The sequence below is a fragment of the Drosophila simulans genome, chromosome 3R, assembly GCF_016746395.2.
Source record: "Drosophila simulans strain w501 chromosome 3R, Prin_Dsim_3.1, whole genome shotgun sequence".
Taxonomy (NCBI): Eukaryota; Metazoa; Arthropoda; class Insecta; order Diptera; family Drosophilidae; genus Drosophila; species Drosophila simulans.
The window spans coordinates 15,281,125-15,304,836 of record NC_052523.2 but is presented as its reverse complement, the minus strand read 5'-3'; the positions used below and the strand labels follow the sequence as shown (position 1 = coordinate 15,304,836).

Genomic DNA, 23,712 nt, shown 5'->3' with positions numbered 1-23,712 from the left:
GTCAACCCAAGACGTGACTAACAGCCGCCAAAAAAAGAAGCAAAATAGATGCCTGGAAAAGTGTGTCACCACGTGGGCCCATTGGCCAAATCTCAAGTTTTTCCAACTGCAGCCGTAGCAAAAGTTGTAAAGAAACCTCCATGCGCACGGAGGTTAATATGAGAAATGGGTTCAACATCTGCTGCTCCGAGTTCTTGTCTTGGGTTTTGGGTCTGGGATTCGGCCGTAAACTCGTTTAGGTTGCCGCCCTCATTGTGTTCGTTTTTCCTTCATTTTTGGCCCCATGTATAAATATCCTATAGACAGCAGACAGCGGCACTGGTCTGGTATTGGTATAGGAAAAATATTTTAATGTACCTACGATAGGCTGCTCCGGCGCTCTGCCGGCTGCATTAGATGCAGGTCACAAGATAAATAGCACAGAACACGATTACACATATTGAACAAGCTGAAAACATGATCGAATTACTGCAATTTCGTGTGTAGCATTTTCCGGGCCGACGCCACCGGGAAAATTCAAACCGAAAAACATTGGTTCTCTAAATGTTTTAATTTGCTGGCCGCTAAGAGGGGGGTGCGGTCTTTTGACCAAATTAATTAAACATACACAAGTCATTAATCGAAAACATGTCGGTTGTGAATATTAGCATAGTCACGGTCTCAGTTTCGAGCACTATTAAAAACAATGACCTTTACAATATGTTCCTGTCGACAAGAAAACAAATCCAAATTACATATTTCGAAATATAACAAGATATTAAATGCAGTCAGCATTACATAATTCAGTCGCATCTAGGTAATCTACTTTTAAGACCCTTTCGGAAACTCCTAAAAATATTTAAAGTAGGTAATAAGAAATATTACCACCACCTGATGGAAAGCCCTTTGTGAAGCCGATATTACAAGTAAATAACAAAATATTTTATGCGTTTTGCGATACCTCCAAGGAGCTGAAATAGATAAATATATATTGGAACCCTTTCGAAATTTTAAACGAAGCATAAATATAGGTAGGCAACTAACACACTAAAAGATTGAAATATATGTAAATAATTTTGGCACTAAGTGCTTAAATTTTCAGCTTGAAAAGGCGACAATAAAATCGTCGAAATAAGCAGCGATATATAACATGCAATAATGGCTTTATGTCTCAATTGAAATCAGCGAAAATCGCTAACAAATTACCTATTGTATAAGCCGTGCAAATTTGTGGCCAATAGTTGAATAATTGAATAAAACGCCATTTGCATGTGCGAACGCAACCGAATACAAGAGCTGCAGGATTAATTGCGGACTCGTCCGCTTCCGATAGTTCTCAGGCTTGTTTATTATTGGGAATATATCAAGGTTCATTGGAGTGGAGTGGTGTGGAGTGGAGTGGAGCAGAGTGGTTGTTGTACCTACCGGCGAGCGAAACGGGTTTGCTGCTCCCACAAAAACAAGAGTGGGTATTGCCATTGCCTTGCTTTCGGTTCCAAAGAGAAGAAAGAGAGTGAGAGAGAGAGAGAGAAACCGGCTTTCTGCGTCTCGGAAGACTCTCGCTCTGGCTTTCTGCGGAGAATTCTTCGCGTCCAGATAAGCTCCACTAGTCCAGCACTCTTTCCGGACCATTGGCGTCGGCAGTAGCACTTTGTCGTCGGCGCGCTTTCCAACACACCCGGATCGGATCGGAATCGAAATTGGATCGCTTCGACTATGCCATACTATACTATGCTATACTATACCATGTCTAGCTGCGATTAAATCGTGATCGCGATCGCCATCGGTATTGGAATTGCAATTGAAATCGGGACTCGGGGAGACCGAGATTGTGGAGCTGCTGGTCAGGCAGTATAATTGCAGCAATTTAACGTGGACGCTGAACCGCTGACGCTGCTGTACGTAAATACTTTTGATGTTTCTGCAATCGGAGACTCCAGCACGGCGAACAAAAGAACGTTTAGCAAATTCGCCAAGTTCCCAAAATAAATGAGCTTCGGTGTTGAGTTACGCAAAGAATGGTTTCCTAGTAGTGACTGACAGGTCTGCCCGATCGGTATCCCCATTAATTTCGTATCTGACCGATCTGATCGACTTTGATCTAATCCGAAGGCAAGGTCGTTCGAGGTTCATTCAAGCGAAGCCCCAAATTGGTTATCTGAGCCGCTTAGAAAACACGGTTCGGTTTCAGTTTCGGTTTTCAATCGGTTTCTTTGGGCTTCTCGACTCCTCAGATTGAATTTATTGAAAACGTGCTGGACGCGGAAGGATAGTTGGTGAAAAAACGCTCAGAAATGTGCCTTTAAATCAGTGGCCAAAAAGTGATGCAGTCAATTTAAGACGGTCTATTAATATTCAGTGCGGGTCCGAAAATGTCAATCACCTGATTACAAACGACAAACAAAAGCAGTGAAGTGCTCGAATTCGGGTTGCATAAATAAGGCGACCGACCACATGGAAAGTTGAAATTAAAAGTCAGACTGTGAAGATACGACGATTTTTCACCGGAGTTCACAACGCAGCACTTTTTAACCATTCAAAAGGTATAATTGAACTAGTTTGTATGTACATATTTAATCAACTCATGTCTGATGTGCGAGGGAGAAAATTAAATATATATATCAAGTCTCTGCAGACGAGATAAATAACAAATAAAACAAAGTTCAAGTCAAAACCAACTCTCCCTTGCAATATTAGGTAATCTAAAAAGTTGTAAGTCATAAAATAAACTATTGAAAAATAATTTAAGTTTTATTGACGCTGTATGTATGTATTAACATTTATGCATTCTATAAATATTCACATTCTTTAAGTCCTCTATTAACTATTAATGAAACTTAAATGCCGTCTGTCGATATTCTGTATTTCGAAACATTTAATTACTGATCTTTTGTTAAGTAGCAATCGATTTCAACAGAGGCCGTAAATTTGACAATCTATCCAACCTTCCTTCTGAAATCTCAGATATCGTCGGATGATTTTCCGGTAAACACCTACTTTGGAGGTAATTTGTGGGATGATCCTCCATAAATACTCGAAACATCAAACCATATGGTGAATCTAATCAAATCGGTCGCTCGGTCGGTCCATGTTGATGGATTACATAACGATGTACATTCGTCTGCAGCCAGCGAGTAAGTTGACTGCTGCTGCAGGAACTAGCCAAGTTGCTTTATATATGTATATACAGATACATATCTGTATATATCGAGCCACACGAACATGGCTAACAGCTACCAGCTACCAACGCAAAAGCAAACAGAGACTCCAACTCAAACGCAAACGCAAAGGCAAACTACATACCTGGCCACTTACCTGAGCGGCAGCAACAACACCGGAGCGACCTTGCCTGACCCACTTTACTCGGGGCAGTGCCAAAATTGACAGCTTTGCGGCATTTTAAAATTTATGCTGCAGAATTATCCATAATGGCAGTGCTGTGTGTCTTATGTGCCGTCCCATGCGTGCCTGAGCATCGAAAACGTACATACATATATTCGTGCCTCGTTTGGCTTCGGGTTCTCGAAAGCTTAACTTTTTCCCGGCCATCGATCTGCCGCTTGCTTTCATTTATAAAAAATCCGACACGCCGCTGAGGGGTGCAGTCGGTTTGGGTCGACGGTCTATGATTTATTTCGTTTATGGTTATTCTTTTTTATGCAACGCGTCGAACCGGGCATATTTATTAATTTGGGGGCAGGCTGTTGGCCTCAACTAAAACGGCAAATTAGACTACTGGAAAGCCATGCGTCGATCGCTGCAACCCGATTAACAGCGCCCGGAGACGCTTAAAGTGAATTACAGCGACCGCACATCGGCATGGGCATCGAAAAATCGCGTTCGTTGCCTGAGTCTTTCGATTGCCGCGAGGCAACGGGACGCACATCCACGTACCTCAACTCGTAATGGCGACTAGTTCTCGCCGGTTGCCCAACGCAGTGTGGCGTCATTAAAGTGTCGTTCAACCGAGGTTTTAAAAACACAATTCGGAGTCTGAAGCCTTTTGGCCCGACCGCATGCAAAATGAAGAACAATAACTGCGCGAAGGCACATAAAGACATTTATTTATGCTCGACGCCCACAATGTCGCCGCTGCAGTCTGGCTTTTTGGCCCGCTCTTCATTTCCCATGCCGCGCAGCTCTTGGCCAAAACACTAGCACTACACTACCCTCTTGGCCAACTCTCAGCGCGTCCCATTTGCCAAAGTGGAAATAAATTTTTGCTTTATTGAGGAGAGCAATTATGGCCTACAACGACGCGGCGATTCCTTACAACGACTGCAAATAGATTTTCTGTTCTTCAAAATAGCCCTAGTCTCCACTCCATTCCCAATTCCAATCTTGTTCTTTAAGCACTGAAAGAAACTAGCGTTTAATTAAACGATTCGAAACACTTCGATTTAGTCCGAAAAGATATATGTCCCATAAAGACATTCAACTGATAATTAATGTGAACTAATATCATTGATATAAATTCACGTTAAGTGACAGAAATGGAAAATTGAACGAATAAATGAATAGTAGGTGGCATTAAGATATGAGAGTAGTCACTTTTATTGTCGATTTGCATATGATTTTTGCCGAGTGTCTTAATGCCGTAGGCCCCTGATCCGCCAGCAAGCCATCAGTCACAGTCTTTGTCTGGCCGTCTGCGAGGCTTCCTTCATCCGATGACGGTTGGTAATCCAGACTGAGGAACAGACTGAGCTGAAGGCTGGCCAACGGCAAAGGCGTTCTTTCATTTTTTTTAGTAGTATTACGTACCATCCCAGTTGGATGGATGGTGTCCTATGGAGCGTTGGAGCCTGGATGTTGCCGTTGATGCGGCTTAACTGCAATCCAAACAAGCATTAGAAGACGACGGGATGGGTATTTAAACCGCGCTGGCAATGCGAAAATAAATGTAAATCAACTCGCCAAAGAGTGCCTGAGTGCATTTTCTTATAAAAGTTCACATAAATTAAGCCAATTAATTTCGTGTCTGCCAGCGTTCCGTGGCTGGGTGCCGATAAAGTCGAGATTCAATTTGAGTACTCAACACGCTGCCGGCTGGAGGATCGCATCCGATTGCCGATCGCTATGCCCCGGGTGGAATAGGAGTCGACTCGGGATCTCTGGAGCCCTGCGACCATGGTCGTAGTCGAAGCTAAGACCATCTCGGTATCTGTCTTCGCTGTCAATCCCACGCACCATTTTATGACGCTGCTCGCTGGTATTGCTGTTATTGCATTCATTGGGGTCTTTTATTTACATTTTTATTTTATTTTTTCGCTGCGTTTGCTAGGGTTCGTAGGAACCGTGGCCCGAAAACAAAGCGGCAGCATGACGGATCCAAAAAAAAGTATAAAAAAGGTAGTAGAGTCGACAGGCGAGACGAACCGAGCCAGGCAAAGCCGGGCAATAGAAGAAGGCGCGGGCGATGACGCTGTAGATGTTTGTGGGGTTTCTTAATATTTATCAGACGATGATGGCGATGGCGATGGCTAGATGGGAGCCGAAAGCCCAAAGCCTAAGATTCCAGATCCAAAACTGGAGATGCAAGACGTCGGCGTTGGCGTTGGCACCCCGACTAATCGAATGGTCTGCGGTCCAGCCCCCGTGGTCGGGTCCACATCCGAGTTGGATCTGGGGAGTTGTTGAGGTCCCTTTGGATCCCAAAAGAAAACATTGTTTGTGCTCCTCATTTACAATTGACTGTGAACTGTGGGCCAAGTTTCTCACTCAATAGTTGGGAGCCTGCAGCTGAACCTTGTCTAGGCCGCCGCAGTGCGTTTCTTTGTTAATTATAGGAAAATGACTGAAACAAAGGCGAACAAAAACAAAAAAAAACGTTGGCTGCCAACTGCTTGGAATTGTTGAGATGAAAGGAAAACATCACAGTCGGCCCCGACGATAATTAGAAAATCTGGGGAAACGGCCATAGTTCAACAAAAAAAAAGTTTTTAGTCATCCATAACACGTACAAGCCGTCAGCCAAGCCATACAAACTTGACATTCAAAGATAATAGTGATAAGTGCCAGTGTTATTACGCCAAATTAGTTGTATTTCAAATGTGGCCCTTAGTAATTATCGCATTAACAGCCCACATGGAATTTTTTTATTTTATTTTTAAAAATAAATGAAAGGCTTGCCTTCGAGACACTTTAAAGCACACACATTATTGTCTCGCCCTCCGTTGGTATTTGCCAAGAATTCACAAGTACAATGAAAATTCTTAGAAAGCACCAAGGTATTTGAGTCAACATTGATTTGCTGATAGGAAACCAGTTATACCTTGAGAAATAATGGCATTTCGTATGGTAAAAGTGCAATAAGCCATCCATCATACGAGTATTAACTTTTACAGTTATCCAACCACATAACAGTATAGATTTAAATCTAGAAATTATTTCTCCACAGATAAATCCAAAATATATATATTTATAGTTAGGCTTTAATTGTGCGCTTGATGCTTAGCCCATCGATACGACTTACCCATGGGCGATTGAATAATCACTGTTCGCCGAGCACTTTATGGACCGCAATTAAACTACGGGAATAATATATTAAAAATGCTGCCGTTCTCAGACATGGAGCAGTAGTTATCCCTGTTGTTTCCATTTTGCTCAGCTATATCGCCTTTATGCGTATTTATTTTACCCAGCGAGGCGCACCCAGAAACACGCCCGCAGCTGCGGCAATAAAAACTTTATAGATGCAGATATGTACGTACACTGCAAAAATTGACTGCAAATACATGCATAAATATCTGTGTGTTTGCTGACGAGCTGACAGACAGACAAAAGCCCAAAGACGGAAAGGAACGGCCGGCGGCTTTTGGGTTCGGGTTTGGGCCCAGTCACTGTTCCAGCAACAGCTCCAGCTCCAGCTCCAGACTTTAGACCACAGAGCCAGCTTAGACCCAGCTCCAAAGCCCCATATCCCCCTATCCCCACATTCCCCAATCCGCCCTGGTCTGAGCCCCACCCCCTGAAGTCCGAACAGGAAAGGATAGACGGGGCTTCTAGCTTGGTGAAGGACGGTCGACGGTCGCATGGGGGACACGAACGAGCCACGAAATAAACGTTGATTACGAGTCTGCGCCGCTAGCTGCCTTCGCCGTCTACTCGCGGCTGCACTGAGAAAAAATATTCGCACTTCGAACATTTCTAAGGAAGCTCCGTACTAGTCAGAATCATGTACAATGCTGACATTTAGGTTCTAGTCATTTATTTTCATCTTAAATCATGTGAACTATGTATTATGGTTTTATTTTTCAATGCCACAAATTCTAAAAGCATAGATACTTATGTTTGCTTAATTTTCAAACTGGCTTAATTCATTTGGTCAACATTTCCCAGTTCTAGCTCATTTAACCTTGCGAATTTCTCGCAGTGCAGCAGTTTGTTGCTGCCCGCTGTCTGGCTGCGAGCTCTATTGTCGTGAAGCAGATTAGTTTGCCATCAGGTTCAACTTTATTTGCAACACAAATTTTCATTCTACTTGTGTGCAGCCACGGCGCAGTCGCAGCCAGTTGCAGCCCAGCCCGAGTTCGAAAACCAAGCCAAATCCAAAAAATAAAACAGAAAAAACTATTGCAAAAAAAGAGACAAAAGTGCAGAGCTCACGAAGCTGCGTGCCGTGGAAGTTGCAGTTGGATTTTGAACCGGAGCCAGGCCAGCCCGAAAAATTGAACAACGCCCAAAATCTTGTTTTGCTCCAGAGTGAACTCACGAGCTTTGGCTGAGGCGCGCCCGATTTTGGAGTGGGGATATACTCGTACCATGGACCAAAGACTATAGACCATAGACTATAGCCCGTAGACCGCAGACTAGACCAGCGACTAGACCGCAGACTTGGCCCAAAAGCAGGAAGACATTGATCATCGGCAGCGGGTCGAAGTTTACATACCCTTCACTCGCGACACAATAATAAACGCAGTTGGCCAAATTTTCCGACAGCTGTGGCGATTGCAAGCCAATAAAAACGAAACTGTTTCATAAACTTGAGGAACATAGGCAAGAAATATAGTTTTTCTTTTACCAGCTTCCTGATTACAGCGAACGTTTTTAATGTTCCTTTTTTATCGCCGGCAATATCCTTTATTGTAATTATGTCTATAAACGAAACCTTAAATTATCAGGATATCGAAATGGGAAAGGTACTTTCTGTTTTTTTTTCAAAGAAGATAAGCCACAAGTTATATTTTTATTTGATGATAGGCATTATTTCATACGAAAGACATAAAATGGATAATAATAGTTATTAATCCTCTGCTTACAAAGACTACGATTTTATCTTTTTTTGAATAAAATTTTAAAAAAATTTATTTAGCTACAATAGTTCCTAATGAATCATCTAGGTAAGACAATTTAACTTAATCTAAAATACCTTCACCTTCAATGCCTCTATTTAGGCCATCAATTGATAAACAAGGCTACGGTGACTCTGGCATTAATGTGCCCAAGTGTTCCCCCATTTCAAAGGCATTTCTGAGCGGCAGAAATGAAGCCATTTTGGGTGGTAATAAATTCAACTGACTCATACTCCTTTCTGCGAAGAAATGTTGTCTTGCCTGAATCCGTGGCGTTATGTGAACGATTGTTTAATCCTATATATAGATGGTGCAGAAGTAGCAGATAGCAAAGAGCAAATAGCGAAACATCAAGGCGTTGGCTGCCGATCCAGCTCCAGCTCCAGCTCCAGATGGAGATGGCGATGGCGATGGAGAGACCCAAGACCGGGCCAACTTCATTGCCAGTGGTAGATTCAGTTGACCAGTTAGTCAGTTAGCCATTTAGCCAGTAAGCCAGAGCCAGGCAAGCTGTCTGACCGCTCCGATCCGGCTGGAACACATATGTATATATGTATATATCTGTGTTAAGAGAAATTCGGTCAAATGGCACAAATATTGTGTGCCGTGTGTTACAATTGTTGCGCAACAGCAGCCGGGAAACTGCGAACTGGGAACTTGGATGTGGACTTCGATGTTGGATTTGGAACCAAACTGGGCCTGGCGATATACTTGCAAATTGAATGCATTATCGGGCCAGCCGGGCGGCCAGTGGTGTGCATACTATGCACATATAACACAGATTCATTATACTTTAGCCTTTCTAAGCCAAATGCGGGCAGCAGCCGCCGCGGCAGCGGCAGCCACAAAATATATTGCAACACGCTGGCGACCAAAAGCGAGGGTGTCGGGTGGCCATAGCCTCGCCTCCAAACTGCAAGCTCCATGCTGCATGCTCCAAGCAGCAGACTGTAAACTCCAAGTGGGGCTGCCTGGGATCCGACTGACATAACTGGTCATTGGCTTGTGGCTAAGGACTCGACGATGCCACTTAGATGCAGCTGCACAAACTGGAAATTGGCAAATACAGCTAGCACGAACGGCCGTTCGGCGGACGGGACGGACAAGAAACCGGATTGCCAATAGCTCACCGCCGAGCTGTTCGCAAAAAAGTCTGAGCTCGCAATTTAAGCAGCCGACGTTCGGTTCGGGCCAAAAGGAGCAGCACTGAGAGAAAAATATACCAACTTCAACTACCAAGGTGGACATTTCTTTATCTGAAAGTTAAAGTAGCTATGTTTCAGATGTCGCAAGACTAAGTAACTGAACTTCCAATAAGGTGCATATATCCAAACTATATCCTTCTCTCCATGCTCCAAATTTTCTCGCAGTGTATAACCACTGCTGCTGCCGCTGTTTCTTGGCCAGTTTTGTAATTACGTGCAGCACACACGTGAACGCTAAGGGCCAGCAAATGCGGCCAGCAAATGGTCCCAGTCCCAGTCCCAGTTTCAGTGCCAGGATTTGGTCAATGATTCGCCTGCGCGGCGGCTACTGTCTGCCGGCTCCTCCGATTCTCCTGTAATCGAGCATCCATCCAGAATGGTCGTTTTTTTTTATCCAACCTTCTTTCTTTTGTGTACAGAGATTGCCACTGGATGTCGGAGCCGGAGACCCTCAATTTGCTCAACTGCTGGTCAACCTGGCACTCGGATGAGTGAAAAAAAAGAGCGAAATAAAAGCTCTACACTGTCATTTCAACACCGTTTAATGTCCGCTGTCATTTGTGTCAGCGTTACGGTCCGAGTTTTATCATCTTTCACGTTGTGTGTGTACTTACCAATTTGAGCAATTTGGGCTAAGAAAACCGAAAGCCGTCGCGATCTATTTCTCGATTTCCTTCGCTGGCCGCTGTCTTTTCATCTCCACCCAAGAATCCATCAGTCAGCTATTAAGTGAAAAAAAACTGAGCAAAAAGCGAAAAGAAACACATTCCCTAAGGTTTATGGAATTTTCATTAGAATAACGAGATTGTAGTGCTGTTCAGCAGCAAGTAGACCATAAAGAATGGCTATACTTTTACCAAAGCCTCGGAGAAATGCGTCTAAAGTACCGCTTGTAATTGTCGCACATGATTAAACGTAATGAAATTTTTTCGCGTTTAGACAGACGAGACGTGACCGCTTGACTGACCGCGTTACCAATTCTGAAACCCGGCTTTGTGATGATGACCGATATGATGGCTCAAGAACGACGCTCTTTAGCCAAGACACATCGTAGCCCAATTATCAGCTATACATGGTGTTCTTTGGGCCGAGAGGCACATACTCATGTACTTAAAAACGAGTGCTACCTGTCATCCAGCCATATAGTCCCCATCTTACCCTCTGAATCGGATGAATCGACATTTCATCTGGCGTCTTAATTGCGCCAAGTTACATAAAGGTCATCAAGAGCTTTTCGGCTATTTGCTGCTGGTTATTTTATGAGATGATAACGATCTCAACACTGCATAATAACTTGGCTCAAACAAAACGAAAGTTATTATGTTGTCATATTAGTTTTAAATTGTTAAATACCTATTAATTCGGCGGAGATTAGTGGATCTGCATTTTCAGCAAATAAGCTTAATATGCGATATGATTTTAATACGTGTGAAAACCGCAAGGAATTACGCAATTGACCCCCAACTATGACTATTTTCTATAATAGGTGAGAAAGTAATGCCCTTTTACAACAAGTTGGAAAGTAATGCAAGTGCGGCCATTAAAACATTAGTTGAAAAGCCTTTACACGAATCGATTTATGACGGCCATTCTTTAGGCGAAACAAAAGCAATTAGGACAGCTATAACCTTTTCAAGTGTTAAGTTCATAATTTATGCCCATTTCAACATATTGCCAAAACGCTTTCAGCTCTTAACTTTTCGGCTCACTGCTCATTTCTCTTGCTCACATTTGAACAAACGTATATGGCACCGAAAAAGTGAAATAAAAAAACATAAAACATAAGTACAAGCGGCGGAAAAACATTGACCAACTGGACTTAATCGTTGTGAAAAGCCGTTTGCTCGGGGAGCACGATTGCATAAAGCCAAAGTATCCGAGTATTTTGTTAATTAATAATATTACAACTCGGCCTGATGTTTGAGTAGTTTGTTCAGCCAGGGTGCCAAAAACAGAGCGCCGTGTTTGCGACAAATAAGCAGTCGTAGATCTCTTAATTGCATTATTTATCAGCCGCGGACCAACTCCACTTCCACTGCGGTTAAGCCATACAAATTGGCCTCATCTGTTGGTCATGGCTACATGGCTCTACATGGCTTAAGGAAAAATGAAAGTGCTGCAGTATTAATTATGAAATCTAATTCGATTTCCAAGCACTGCCCAGACCGCCCCGAATGGAAAATGAAAGTAGATGGTCGCTTGGTCGCTTGGTTGGTCGGTCGGTCGATCGGTTGGTTGGTCAGTCAACCACTTTTGTGGAGCGACCACCGGACGCCGAGTTAAACCTTAATACATAGTTCACACTTGCACACACCCGGAGCGAGCCAACTGCAATCCAGTCCCGACTTGGTGCTTGGGATTCGTCTTGGCCCACAAAAGTTATGCATTTGGGACGATGATTCGGCGCGGTTTGGACCGTGGTCAGCGCATTGCACAACCACGTTCGCTTCCCAATCCCAAGACACTACCTTTTGGAAATCCGTAGATGCAGATCGGGTGCTCTGATAGCACCATTTAATTGATCCACGATGATGCATTACAAGTCGTTTCTAAATTGGCTCTCAAATTGAATTGCCTTTAATTTCCGAGTTAACACTATTCATTTGATACGCATTGCGTTATAATTGAAATTAACAAGGTTACCATCTCAATAGTAAGGAAAATTCAATTTGGATTTTTCGGGGTTTAAATTTGTGTGCCATTTCATAACTGATTTAATTTGAAGAGCAGCGGAAGTAGAGCCCTCTTTGTTGGGTAAACTAATCAAAAACTGATTAATTCACTTATTTGCTACCCAAGTTTAAGACCCTTATATTTAATGTTTTAGCTTCTACTAATCCTTAAATTTTGACAATCTTTTTGTTTCCAGAAATGGCTTCCACAAGTAGCAGTCAGCCGGAGAAGAACCGATCACATGTCCCGCTTTGCCGCCTGGGAACAGAGCCTGTCAGTCGCACGAGTGCCGCTGAGGAGCCCAGTGGGCAGAGGGAATGCTACTACTACACCCCAGCTACCTCCCCGCACCACCACCATCACCATCATCACCAGCACCACCATCACCATCGCCTGAAGCAGCACCACCGGCATCATCATCATCATCAGCATCATCATCATCATCAACAGCAGCACAATCATCAGAACCAGCAGATGCAGCACCACTGGCCATCGCGACTGGGTCCAATTGGTCCCTGGTTGGGCGCAATGACCGCCTATCGACTGCTGACAATCAGCCTCCTAATTGGCATTCTGTGTCCACATCACGTCCAGGGAGCGGACCCCAAGTTCGATCCGACCACGCGCATGCGCCTGGTTCTTGTGCCGGCGGACGCACAGGTCAACTCGGTAATCTACAGGTTGCGTGCCACCGACGAGGAGTTCGACTATCCGCTGACCTTCGAGTTCGTGGGCGATGCCAGCGCCTCCACCGTCAAGGTGGAATCGCTTCCCTGCACCAAGTACAATTCCGTGTGCCAGGCGAATATCGTTCTCCAGCGACGACTGGAGCCGGGCAGATACTATGACTTCCAGGTATCGGTGAAGGACACCAAGGGCGGGATGACCACGCAACTCTGCTCAATTACGGCCACCAATTTCACCACGCCGCACGACCTCATCTTCCCGCACAAGCCCGGCATCATAATGATACCCGAGGTGAGAACACTACACCCATCCATCCACATGTGGATGTGGCCACGGCCAGAACGTTTCAATTACCAATTACACGTAACGCCCGTGAAGAGATCCGTCTAGAGGAGCTGGGGCACTTGGAAAAGTTCTATTACAGAGGTCTTAGGATAAAAGGGAGTCAAGTTGCAGCAGAAAAGGGAGTAATGAAATTGGTTAACTACGTATCTTAGATTTCTATAAAACAGATTTAATCTTTTAGATTTTTATTTTCTTATTACTATTTGGCATTTAGATACCATTTTCGATAGTAGGTATTCTAAAATTTCTTTGCCTTCGCAAGTCAACGAATTTTCTGCAAGTGTAGCCACTTTAATGAAGCAGTAATCAGATAAGCCATTAGAAGCACGTCTCCCAATGGAGAAGATGCTATTCGTTTTTCATAAGCGATGCTCGTACACGATAATCATTGTTATGGTGCAAAATTACAAGCGGATTCGGACAGGGTCAAATGTGTAATTTACTCCAACCGAAATATCATCAAAAGTTATAAGCCCCAACCCCGATTTATCTTTAAAGGATGCTAAACGCGGCACGGAATTGGATTACGTAATTGCGCGCAAGAATCCACTGTTCCAGAAACCAGTCTACCTCGAGTTATGGGTAAGTTGGAAGATGGCCATGGAGACCCCTAACCCAACGGAGCTTATGATTTATGGATCGTACTTTTCGCCAACAGGGTTCTCCGCTGTTTGCCATAAGACAAAAAATCGTATCTTCCGAGACCACAGAAGGCACCGTTTTCCTCCTGGGACCATTAGACTTTGAGAAGCAAGCCATGTACCATCTAACGATACTAGCCAATGTGAGTATTTATATATTTAAGATTAATCATAGCTATAAATGAAAATATCCCATTTTGCCCGAAGGATGCTTATGCTGAGCCTGGTCAGGATAGCCGCAATATAGCGGGCATGGAGATAGTGGTTATCGTGCAGGATGTTCAAGATCAGCCGCCAGTGTTCACATCTGCTCCCCCAGTGACCAAACTGCCACCGGGAATACTGCCAGGCGATAAGGTATATCTTTTCCATATCTCTAAGGAACATAAATTCCAATATCTCTGCCCGCTCAGATATTGCAAGTCCACGCCGAGGATGGTGACAAGGGGAATCCCCGGGAGGTTCGCTACGGCTTGGTATCCGAGAACAATCCGTTCACCTCGTTTTTCGACATCAACGAAACAAGCGGTAAGTAAAGGACGTACTCTATGCGGAAGCACACTTAGTTTTCAAGGTCCGAACATTTATCAAGGAGATAACACACTTTAATTCCTCTTGTGATGGTCATCGTTGCTAGAACGCCTATATAATGGTTACTCTTACCAACGGCCACTGTAATAAAATAAGATAACATCTTCATGGGACACTGATAGTGCATAGATAGTAGAAAATTTTTGTCTTAGCGTTGCAAACTCGGATGCATCGCATCGCAGATTCCCATGGATGGGGAGGGGCGAGCTTTTGCAAATATAGTCGCAGGAAGCAAGAAAAATGGTCTGCGCATGGGCAGCGGACTTAAAAATATTGACCACAAGTAAAGCAAGCAAAATAAATTGGACGAAAATCAGAAACCACAATAGCAGCAACAAATGCCAGGCATAAGCGAGAGGAAAATAGCCGCAGAACAACGTCAGGTAACCGATATTAACATAACTACCAGGTGGTGCAGTGGTGCAGCGGTGGAGTGGTACGAGTACTGCAAGCAACACGGCAACCCGCTTTGTCGTCAGACTCGTTAGATAGAAACCCATCTTCACCCCGCCTTCGAATCCCCAGTCCCCCATTCTCCGATTCTCCGATTCCAGGCAACTTCCTCCGACGTCAACGGCAATACCCGTTCGTTGCGGCCAAGTTCTGTGCCGCAATTTGGCCCAAACCCAAACCACCACAGAGACTTCCTTGTTTCGTGCTAGTCTCGTCTCGTTGGCAGTAGCACTTTGATGACTTTGGCTATAAGGCCGAGCCGCTTGCTCTTGCCCCACCAGCACCATCGAGTATAATGGCCAGGCTGTCTCCACCTCCACCTCCTCCTCCTCCTCCTCCTCTTCCTCCTCCTCATGCAACTCCTCCTCCCCCAATCAACCCACAATTTCTTTCAGCCATGTGCAGTGGGAAGCACTCTTGCCACGAAGATTCACAGTTTGCTGGCTCTAGCCAAATGAATTTCAAATTGGAATCCCTTTGGGGCAAAACAATTAACAGCGTTGTGGTCGATATTCCCACTGCCCGGATTTATTAGCAGTGTTGCAGCTATTTTTAGGCTCGCAGACACGAAGTATACTAATTATTTAACGGCAACGACGCATAACTAAATATGTTGCCTCTTTTATACAAGGTATGCACTTCTAGTTGATTAGCTATTCAAATTATGGATGGCCCGGCTAATCAGCCAATTCTGGATTCTGAGAACCTCTGAGAACCTCGGCTGTGGCGCCAGCTAATCCGCCGAAAGTTTATGGGTGGGAATCTTTTCTTCTCGAGCTGCACAGAATCTTTTTGCATATTACCCAACGACCACCACCGGGGAAAAGTAAAAAAAAAAAAAAAGTGTTCAATAAAAAATTGGGAAAAAAGCATAATCAACGTGCACTGAACTTGGCGTGGGAACTACCAACTTTCTGCACCATTTATCAGGTTTTCTGATGACGGCTGTGGTGCAAAAAGAAAAACGCTCCTGGGCCCACAGGCAGATTGTGAGCATTTACAGCTGGCTGCAGCTTTCAGTTTTTCCAGTACGCAAATCACACCGGAAAAAAGTGCAAAAAACTAGACTGAAGTTCCCATAGTTGACCTTTCTAATTGCCTCGAGATGTGACTGATGGGTCTCAGATAATTCTCTTCAGAAAAATGTGTTAAAATAAGACTAAATAAGTAAGCAGCAGCTTGATTGGTACTAGTTTGCAACGATATTATTTTATGTTATGATTCCTTTGATTAATTGGAATTTAAGTATTCATTTTCAGGAACTCTATGCAATTAATCTTAAATATAGCTAACCCTTCGAAACTGTGCATTAAATCAATCAACGCTTCGGCTATTTGCATTGCAGGCGAGATCTTCCTGATGCGACCCCTCGAGGACATTGCCTTCATCACGCATGTGGGTGATCCGGTGCTGCTCACCGTAATTGCGGAAGAGGTTAAGGTGGGTCGTGACGAGCCGCCCGCACTGGCCTCCACGGTCCAATTGGCGTTCTTTCTGCCCGATCGCACCAATTCGCCGCCGTACTTCGAGAACGATCAGTAAGTACCAGCAGGTTCCCATCGCAGCAGCCGGGGGGCATACTGCAAAAATAAAAAACCAAAAAAAAGAAAAGAAAATAGACTTTGCTAGGGCAAACCTGCTCAACCACTATGAGTCCCGGGTCCCGAATCTCTGGTCCCTCCCTCCCTGCTCCCTGTTGCCTGTATCCCTGCTCCCTCCTAGTGCAATTGGGCGAAGTAGGAGTGATGTTGCTTATCCCAAAACAAAGACCGAAAAGACACCACTGAGCTGCGACCAACACAAACAACAAATTTTAGCCGCGTCCATTAGCATAAAGTCCTAAAATTCTTGGCATAGGCAACCACGACGATGACGGCGACAAGGCGACGACTTAGAAGACGACCAAGTCGAAGACGAGGACTATAAACTCTTCTGCTGAAATCAGCGACTGCAGCATCCATTTATGCGCACTAACTTTGAACTCCAGTCCGTCCCAGCCGAATTCCCGACAAACTGGTAACAGCCAACTGCCAGTCCGGCTGCAGTCAGAGAAATGGGCGATCTTCAATCAAGAATGCTCTTCAAAATGAAGATTGAAACTGATCGATTGAAACATCAGTTCCTTAGAACTTAGCTTAAGTCTAGCTTGTTGGTTGATTCTAATAGGATCTCTTTGTTGAATATAATATATATAGTATTTATTGGGATTGTTTAATAGACCACCCTTATAAGTAGCAAATTATTTCTTCCAACCTCGATCTGTCCATATAATAAGATGAGCCATGATGTGGCTAGTCCCCAGCTTTTTGACGAGTGTAGAAGTAGCTTGTCGCACGCCTTTACAACAGTGTACAGGCGTTCACGAAGTTCTTTCCCCATGCTAATCTCTGGCTCACGACTTTTCTTCTCCTCTGCTCCTCCGCTCCGCCATTCCCGCAGCTATGTCTCGAGGGTGGACGAGAACGCCCCACAAGGCACCGCACTGACGTTCGTTGATCCCTACGTGCCGCGGGTCTACGACGATGATACGGGCAAGAACGGCGTCTTCTCGCTGACGCTGCTCAACAACAACGGCACGTTCGAGATCAGCCCCAATGTGGCGGAACGGAGTGCCGGGTTCCTGATCCGGGTGCGCGACAACTCCATGCTGGACTACGAGCAGCAGCAGTCGGTGCAGTTCCAAATCCTGGCCCAGGAACTCGGACCGGCGACCAATCTTTCGGCTCTGGTCAACGTTACGGTGTATATCAACGATGTGAACGACAATGCTCCGGTTTTTGAGCAGCCAGCTTATTCAGTAGAGCTTCCCGAGAACATGACGGCGGGCACAAAGGTGGTCCAAGTGCTCGCCACCGATCCGGATTCCGGATTGGGCGGCAAAGTGCGCTATACGGCTATTCTAGGCTATCTGAACACCTCACTGAATCTGGACGCGGAGACGGGACTGATCACGGTGTCCACCAACAAGCATGGTTTCGATCGGGAAGTGATGCCCGAGTACCATCTCTATGTGGAGGCCAGGGACATGGATGGCGAGGGAAATCGAGCTCAGGTGCCATTAATAATCAAACTAATAGATGTCAACGATGAAACGCCCATCTTCGATAAGGATCTTTACGAGTTTATACTCACACACGATCTGATGGGCTTCACCACAACCGCTGTTATTCATGCGGAGGACAAGGACGCCACAGCTCCCAATAACGAGGTGCGCTACGAGATCATCAATGGCAACTACGACAATCAGTTTGTTCTGGACAAGGTGACCGGTGAGCTGACCGTTAGGGAGAAGATCCACCTGCGCTCCAAGAAGAATGCCAAGACGAGACGACGTCGGCAGGCGGGATCGGATGATGAGGATACGGATATATTCATCCTGACAGCCCGGGCCTATGATCTGGGAGTACCGGTGCGGTTCTCTACCACCACGATTCGTGTTTATCCACCAGAGAGCCGGAAGCGCACCGTCAAGTTTGTGGTGCCAGGACACAATCCGGACAAGGCCAAAACCGAAGAAACCTTGTCGGCCCTCTCAGGCGGCAAGGTGTACATCCACAATATCCGACCCCTGAGACCCGATGAGCCGGGTGCCAAGGATATACCAGCGGGAAATCCGGGAATCAAGGAGCGAAGTGTAGTGACGGCCACCGTGATCTACGATAGCTCCTCCGTGGTGGACATATCGGAGATCCAGCAACGGTTGTCCCATCACAACAACTCGTATGCCATTATGCCGCAGGACACCTCCAGCACAGACGTAAGTGGATCCTGGAGGATCGGGTTGCTTAATTGCCTTTAATAGAATCTCACTCCCCTGCAGACGCAGTACAAGGCCGAGAACAAGGTGCTCTTCTGGTTGCTCATCCTGTTGGCCACCTTGGTGGCACTCACCATTCTGATCCTGCTGCTTTGCTGCATCTGCTCCTGGTGTCCACTTTACGGAGCGGCGACGTGAGTACCAAAAATAATTATTCAATTTGGGATGGGTTCAGTACACGTTCCTCCAGGGAAACAAATAATATTTGGAAAAATCATATTAAAATACACAAGCATCATCTAAATTATCATCATCTAAACTATTAAGCATAGAATGTATTTTCCAAAGATTATTTAACTATCGCGGTGTGAAAACTACTTAGTCTCCCCACTGTTATATGCCAAACTACGCAATCTCACTTGGGGGCAGTGATAAAAGCTAAGATGGAAATTATGTAATTGTAAATATTGCACGTTTGGAGTTCATAAAAAACTCGTTACGAATGCACTTATAAAAAGCGTTATTGCCAATTAGTTGTAATAATATTTATTTAAAGGCGACTTTCTAATGCTAAATTGATCATGAGTGAGCCGAACTGTAAATTTAATACTGGCAAATATTTGACTGCCATATGCAAAGTGGTTAAATATTTAAGATGCCTAATAAATGTTGAATTTTTAAGCATGCAATTGCATTCTTAACATACCGACATTAGTGTAATAACTGAGTCAAATGGATATTAACAAACTGGTTTCCAGTCCAAAGCCAATGAACAAGTATCTTAAGAACTCTGGAATAATTTACACATAATCAACCACACATCACAACCATTCTATCCATGTATAATCTTTTATTTTTCTCTTGTAGCAAAAGAATAGTTAATATCAGTAGAACTGAAGACGATGTGCATCTAGTGCATAGGGAAATGGCAAATGGAAAACAAACAAAATCTGTTCAGGTAGATTTTGAACTTTTTCGAATTCAATTGTAGTAGTAAATTGTAATGCAAACGCACTTACCAAATTCCAAATTGCAAAAGCTATCAATCTTAAGTTTTTCATTTTTGATTTCCTTATCGACTACGAAATTTGTTTCACTTTGCAAAATTTGCACAACTCATAATGGATGCGGAAGTATATCTAACATGTACAATTTAACCCAAAATTTCTCAAGATTCATTGCTTCACATGCATATTAAAATTCCTTAGATATACTTCGCTTTTTCGGAATAGTTTAAACTCATAAGCCTATGCAAACTGAATTCCTAACACACTTGCAGGTCGCAGAGTGGATGGGAAGACGCGATGCCTGGTCAGCGGAGAAACCTCCAGATACCCGAACGAAGCCCACCCGCTGGGAGTTCCACGATGGACGTGAACAGCTTGACGAAGACGTAGGAAGGGGCCAGGACATCGGCGAAGGCGATCGGCGACACATCCAATCCGCCGGGGAGCAGCAGCGACGTGTTCGCATCAAGTAGGATTACAAACCAGGGCTCAAAACCAAACAGAACTTAACCTTTTCCTTCTCCACTAACCCTGCAGGCATAACCGCACAGCCAAAGACGACCTTCATCTTAATTTCCATAACTCTAGGACTAATCTGATCAACGACCGCGACGTATACATGGAGGATGTGATTGAGAACCGCGATCTGGCGGGCGACAGGGAGCACATCACCCGGACCCGGGTGAACAGGCAGGAGTACGCCCGGAGGAAGCAGTACGACTCGGAAGTGCGCCACATCGACGATGATTCCATGCGAAGGCACGAGATTGATCGAGGGAGTGACATCGACTTTAATACCGCCCACAATAGTCTCAAAAGCAAAAGGGAGCTGTTCATCAAGGATGGCAACGTGGAGATTCTTCAGCTGATGACCAGAGATAAGACTAGGGATGGCCTAAACCTGGACGATGACAACATCTATGTGAATGTCCCGATGAAACCGGCGGGTAATCTCTCCCATCCGCAATTGCTGATGGTCGACAACTCCGGCAAGGAGATCCTGATGCGCAGGTTCATCGAGGAGCAGCCGGATGGCAAGCAGATCATCAGAGAGCATTATCAGATAGTTCCGGGCGCTACCTATATCCAATCCATGCCCAATGAGGTTCAGCAGGGATCAACCCTAAAGGGAGACACATTCCCGCTGGGAAAATCGGGGCCAAATAGCATAGTTTACTCCCAACTGGAGCCGGAGGTGAAGGTCATCCACACGCAGCCGGTGCAAGCAGGCGAAGGTGTTTCCCTGGATCAGCAGATGCAGCCAGCTGTTTCCAATCAGTCACTTACCCACGAACTGGAGCACTCACTCAAGCAGCAGAATGCTCTACTCCGACAGATTTTGATGGAAAAGGAGAAGTTGGAGAATGCATACACCCAACACGAAGTGGCATTGGAAACGCAGAGTCTTCCCGGCCAGTCGATGGCCATAGGAACTCAGACGGATTGCGATGCTGGCACTCAGACAGAGGGATTCGATGGCGTTTTGGATCCCGAAATTTCACTGGCGAAACCATCTCGCCGAAGAGCCCGCAGCGAAAACGACGAATCCATGTCGGAGGACGGATACGAGTACGTGCGCTTCAATCCGCCAAATAGTCCCGAAGGAGTCTACTGGATCAAGAGAAGGAGGACGAAAAAACGGCCAAGGCAGCCTCGCAAGAGAATCGTAATGGTGGAGGAGGTAAAACGCAAGATTCGGACTCCCATCAAAGAGGAGGAGGAAGTACAGGAGAGGAAGAAACGAGTGCCACCCAAGAAACCTCTAAGGGAGACCAAAACGAGTATCCTGCGCAAGCAGTTGAGTGACGAAAGTCGAAAGGACCAATCCCGAAACAGGGAAAGCGAAACAGGCAATCGCCACAGAACCGAATCGGATTCCCATAACCGCGATATGTTTATGGAGATAAGCGACTCAATGGACGACCTGGCCAGTCCGGGATCGCACAGCATTCGGAAAATACAGGTAGAGAAGTACTACAAGCACTCCGATGCCGATTTCGATGAGGATGATACGGAGTACTCTATCGATTCGGATGGCGACGAGATTGTGATCAGAACCAATTACCCTAGTCGAGCGCAGGAAAACGAAAGGTACCGAAGGCAAGAAAAAACCTATGCGGAGCCGGAAAACCCAGTAGATCGCAAAAGGCTGCCGAGAAGGTCGTCACCAACGGATTCCCAGCCAGAAGCCATGCCGCGACTATCAAGGCGCGATAGCTCCAAAAGGGGTTCCAGGAAGCAGACATCCTCAGAACCGCCACATAACCGAGTGTCCATCTCAAAGTACGAGTCCACGGTGACTGAGAACGGTAGGAAGCTCATGTCCACCTCCACGGAAATAGTTGGCTCCAAGCGATCCCTAACCGATCGCAGTTACCAGAGTGAAACAGAGCTGGCGGGCCTCGAGCCCGAAGAACGTAATGTACCCAAGTACATGGAGTGGTACTACAACAAAAAGAAGTCATCCGTTAGTGGACGCACCTCCACCGAGTCATCAAAGTCACAACCATCCAGCAAGAAGAAGGTGGGAGCTGCGGAGAAGCGGGTTTCGAAAACCAGAATCACGGCGCAACCCAAGGACGTTGAGGAATATGATGAGACTGGTGGCCGGTACAAGCCAGAACCAGCGCCCAGGAAATCTCCACCAAAAGGCAGTCGACTGCTGAAGGAGGACCGAGCCCTAAACAAGCAGCACAAACCAAAAATCGAGACTGACACGAATCACCCACTGCTCCAGCACTCGGAGCACCGTTTTGAAAGGGAGAACGCCCTGGAGGTCCCAACTGCGCCCACCAAGCTGCCCCACTACATGTATCCCGAGACCCCGCCACATGCAGCTGCCGGCGGAAAGGAATCTAAGTCCGGCAGAGAGTCCAAGACCAGCAAGGAGGCCAAGCCCAAGCCCTCACCCATCCGAGAAAACGAAGTAAAGGTGTCCAACTCAAAGATCTACGTGGAGCATCGCGGAACGGGGCATCCCACACAGAAGCAGCTAAACGCATCCACACTGGAGGATGATCACGATTCCGGAATAGCGATGAACTCACTGCTCAACAGCCTGGGACGTCGCAATCCCATTGCCGAGAAGAAGAGCGTCTTCTCCATCGCCTACGACGATGTCAGCCGGGTAAAGAAGATCAACTCGGGCGGAGAGTCGCCGCAGTACTCCTAGGACGATCCATTCCAAGCCCCTACAAAAGAAAGGAACAATCATATGTGATAGCCTCAAAGGCTCCCTACCTGCGAATCATCGAACCAACACTATCTGCAATACTGTATCATATACACCAAAAGCCAGCATGTTACTCCATATTCGTAGTCTACGGGATGTTGAGATATGTTCAATTCGTTTCCGTGCACCGAAAATACGTTAGGATCGGGATCCGGATACGGATCCGGTTAGCCGATTTCATTTTACTCATAAGCCGACAGATGTAGTTCAAAGTTTTATATCTAACGTTATGCCTAGATAAGTGGTATGATATGGATGAGAACGATTGCTACTCGTCCAATCTCGAGGTCTTGTCGCTCGATTTGTACCACAAATGTATTCAACTCTATCCTATATGCATTAACTACTCTACTATGTATGACCAAAATTGTTAAGAATATTTATGTGGATAGTGTCTAATGGATCTGTGTACATATATACGTTTGTAGCTATAGCCCAGAAGTCATAACCAAGTGCTTTCCTACCAGAAACTTGTGCAAATGTGTATGTACGTAAGTTAGTGTATATTTTGCAGTCGAATAAACAAATGCCTGCCATATTGAAAACACTTGCGAATATAATCTAATAAATCGAAAGCAAGTTTTTGTAAATACTTTAATTAAATTTAAATAAATCCAATTAATCCAAAAATTGTATTTTTATCAAGGGTGCGGAACGGGAAATTTAGTGCGCCATAATGTTAAAAACACTTATACTTGATCCGCTTTTGATGCTGAATGGCAGCGACATACATATGTATGTATGCGCCTAGGGTTAATTTTAATGTGTTTTTATATTGTTTACGCTCTCTTGAACTTCTCACCCCGAATCGTCAGGTATTTGTATAAGAAGTTTGTACAGCTCACACT

The 23,712-nt window shown here is 45.2% G+C and overlaps 1 protein-coding gene across 4 annotated transcripts; it reads left to right on the top strand.

Moving 5' to 3' along the window:
- Positions 1-1,585: 1,585 nt before the first annotated feature.
- LOC6728601 (cadherin-86C) lies at positions 1,586-23,494 on the top strand. 4 transcript variants are annotated; one of them, XM_016175125.3, is made up of 12 exons: positions 1,593-2,522; positions 12,348-13,129; positions 13,682-13,765; positions 13,842-13,967; positions 14,032-14,181; positions 14,238-14,352; positions 16,214-16,406; positions 17,308-18,625; positions 18,689-18,819; positions 19,493-19,583; positions 19,905-20,101; positions 20,170-23,494. In XM_016175125.3, the coding sequence occupies exons 2-12, from the start codon at positions 12,350-12,352 to the stop codon at positions 22,802-22,804; spliced, it is 5,820 nt and encodes a 1,939-aa protein (XP_016035233.1). In that variant the 5' UTR covers positions 1,593-2,522; positions 12,348-12,349; the 3' UTR covers positions 22,805-23,494. The 4 variants fall into 4 exon arrangements, 2 of the variants coding, with proteins under 2 accessions (XP_016035233.1, XP_016035231.1); XM_016175123.3 differs by having other exon boundaries at positions 18,671-18,819; XR_001599891.3 differs by lacking the exon at positions 19,493-19,583 and having other exon boundaries at positions 1,586-2,522; positions 20,170-20,309.
- Positions 23,495-23,712: the final 218 nt, after the last annotated feature.

Coding starts and splice junctions, on each gene's coding strand:
- LOC6728601 (XM_016175123.3), top strand. CDS start 12,350: ATGGCTTCCACAAGTAGCAGTCAGCCGGAGAAGAACCGATCACATGTC. Junction 13,766..13,841: donor CAGTCTACCTCGAGTTATGG/GTAAGTTGGAAG, acceptor TTTCGCCAACAG/GGTTCTCCGCTGTTTGCCAT. Junction 14,182..14,237: donor GAATACTGCCAGGCGATAAG/GTATATCTTTTC, acceptor CTGCCCGCTCAG/ATATTGCAAGTCCACGCCGA.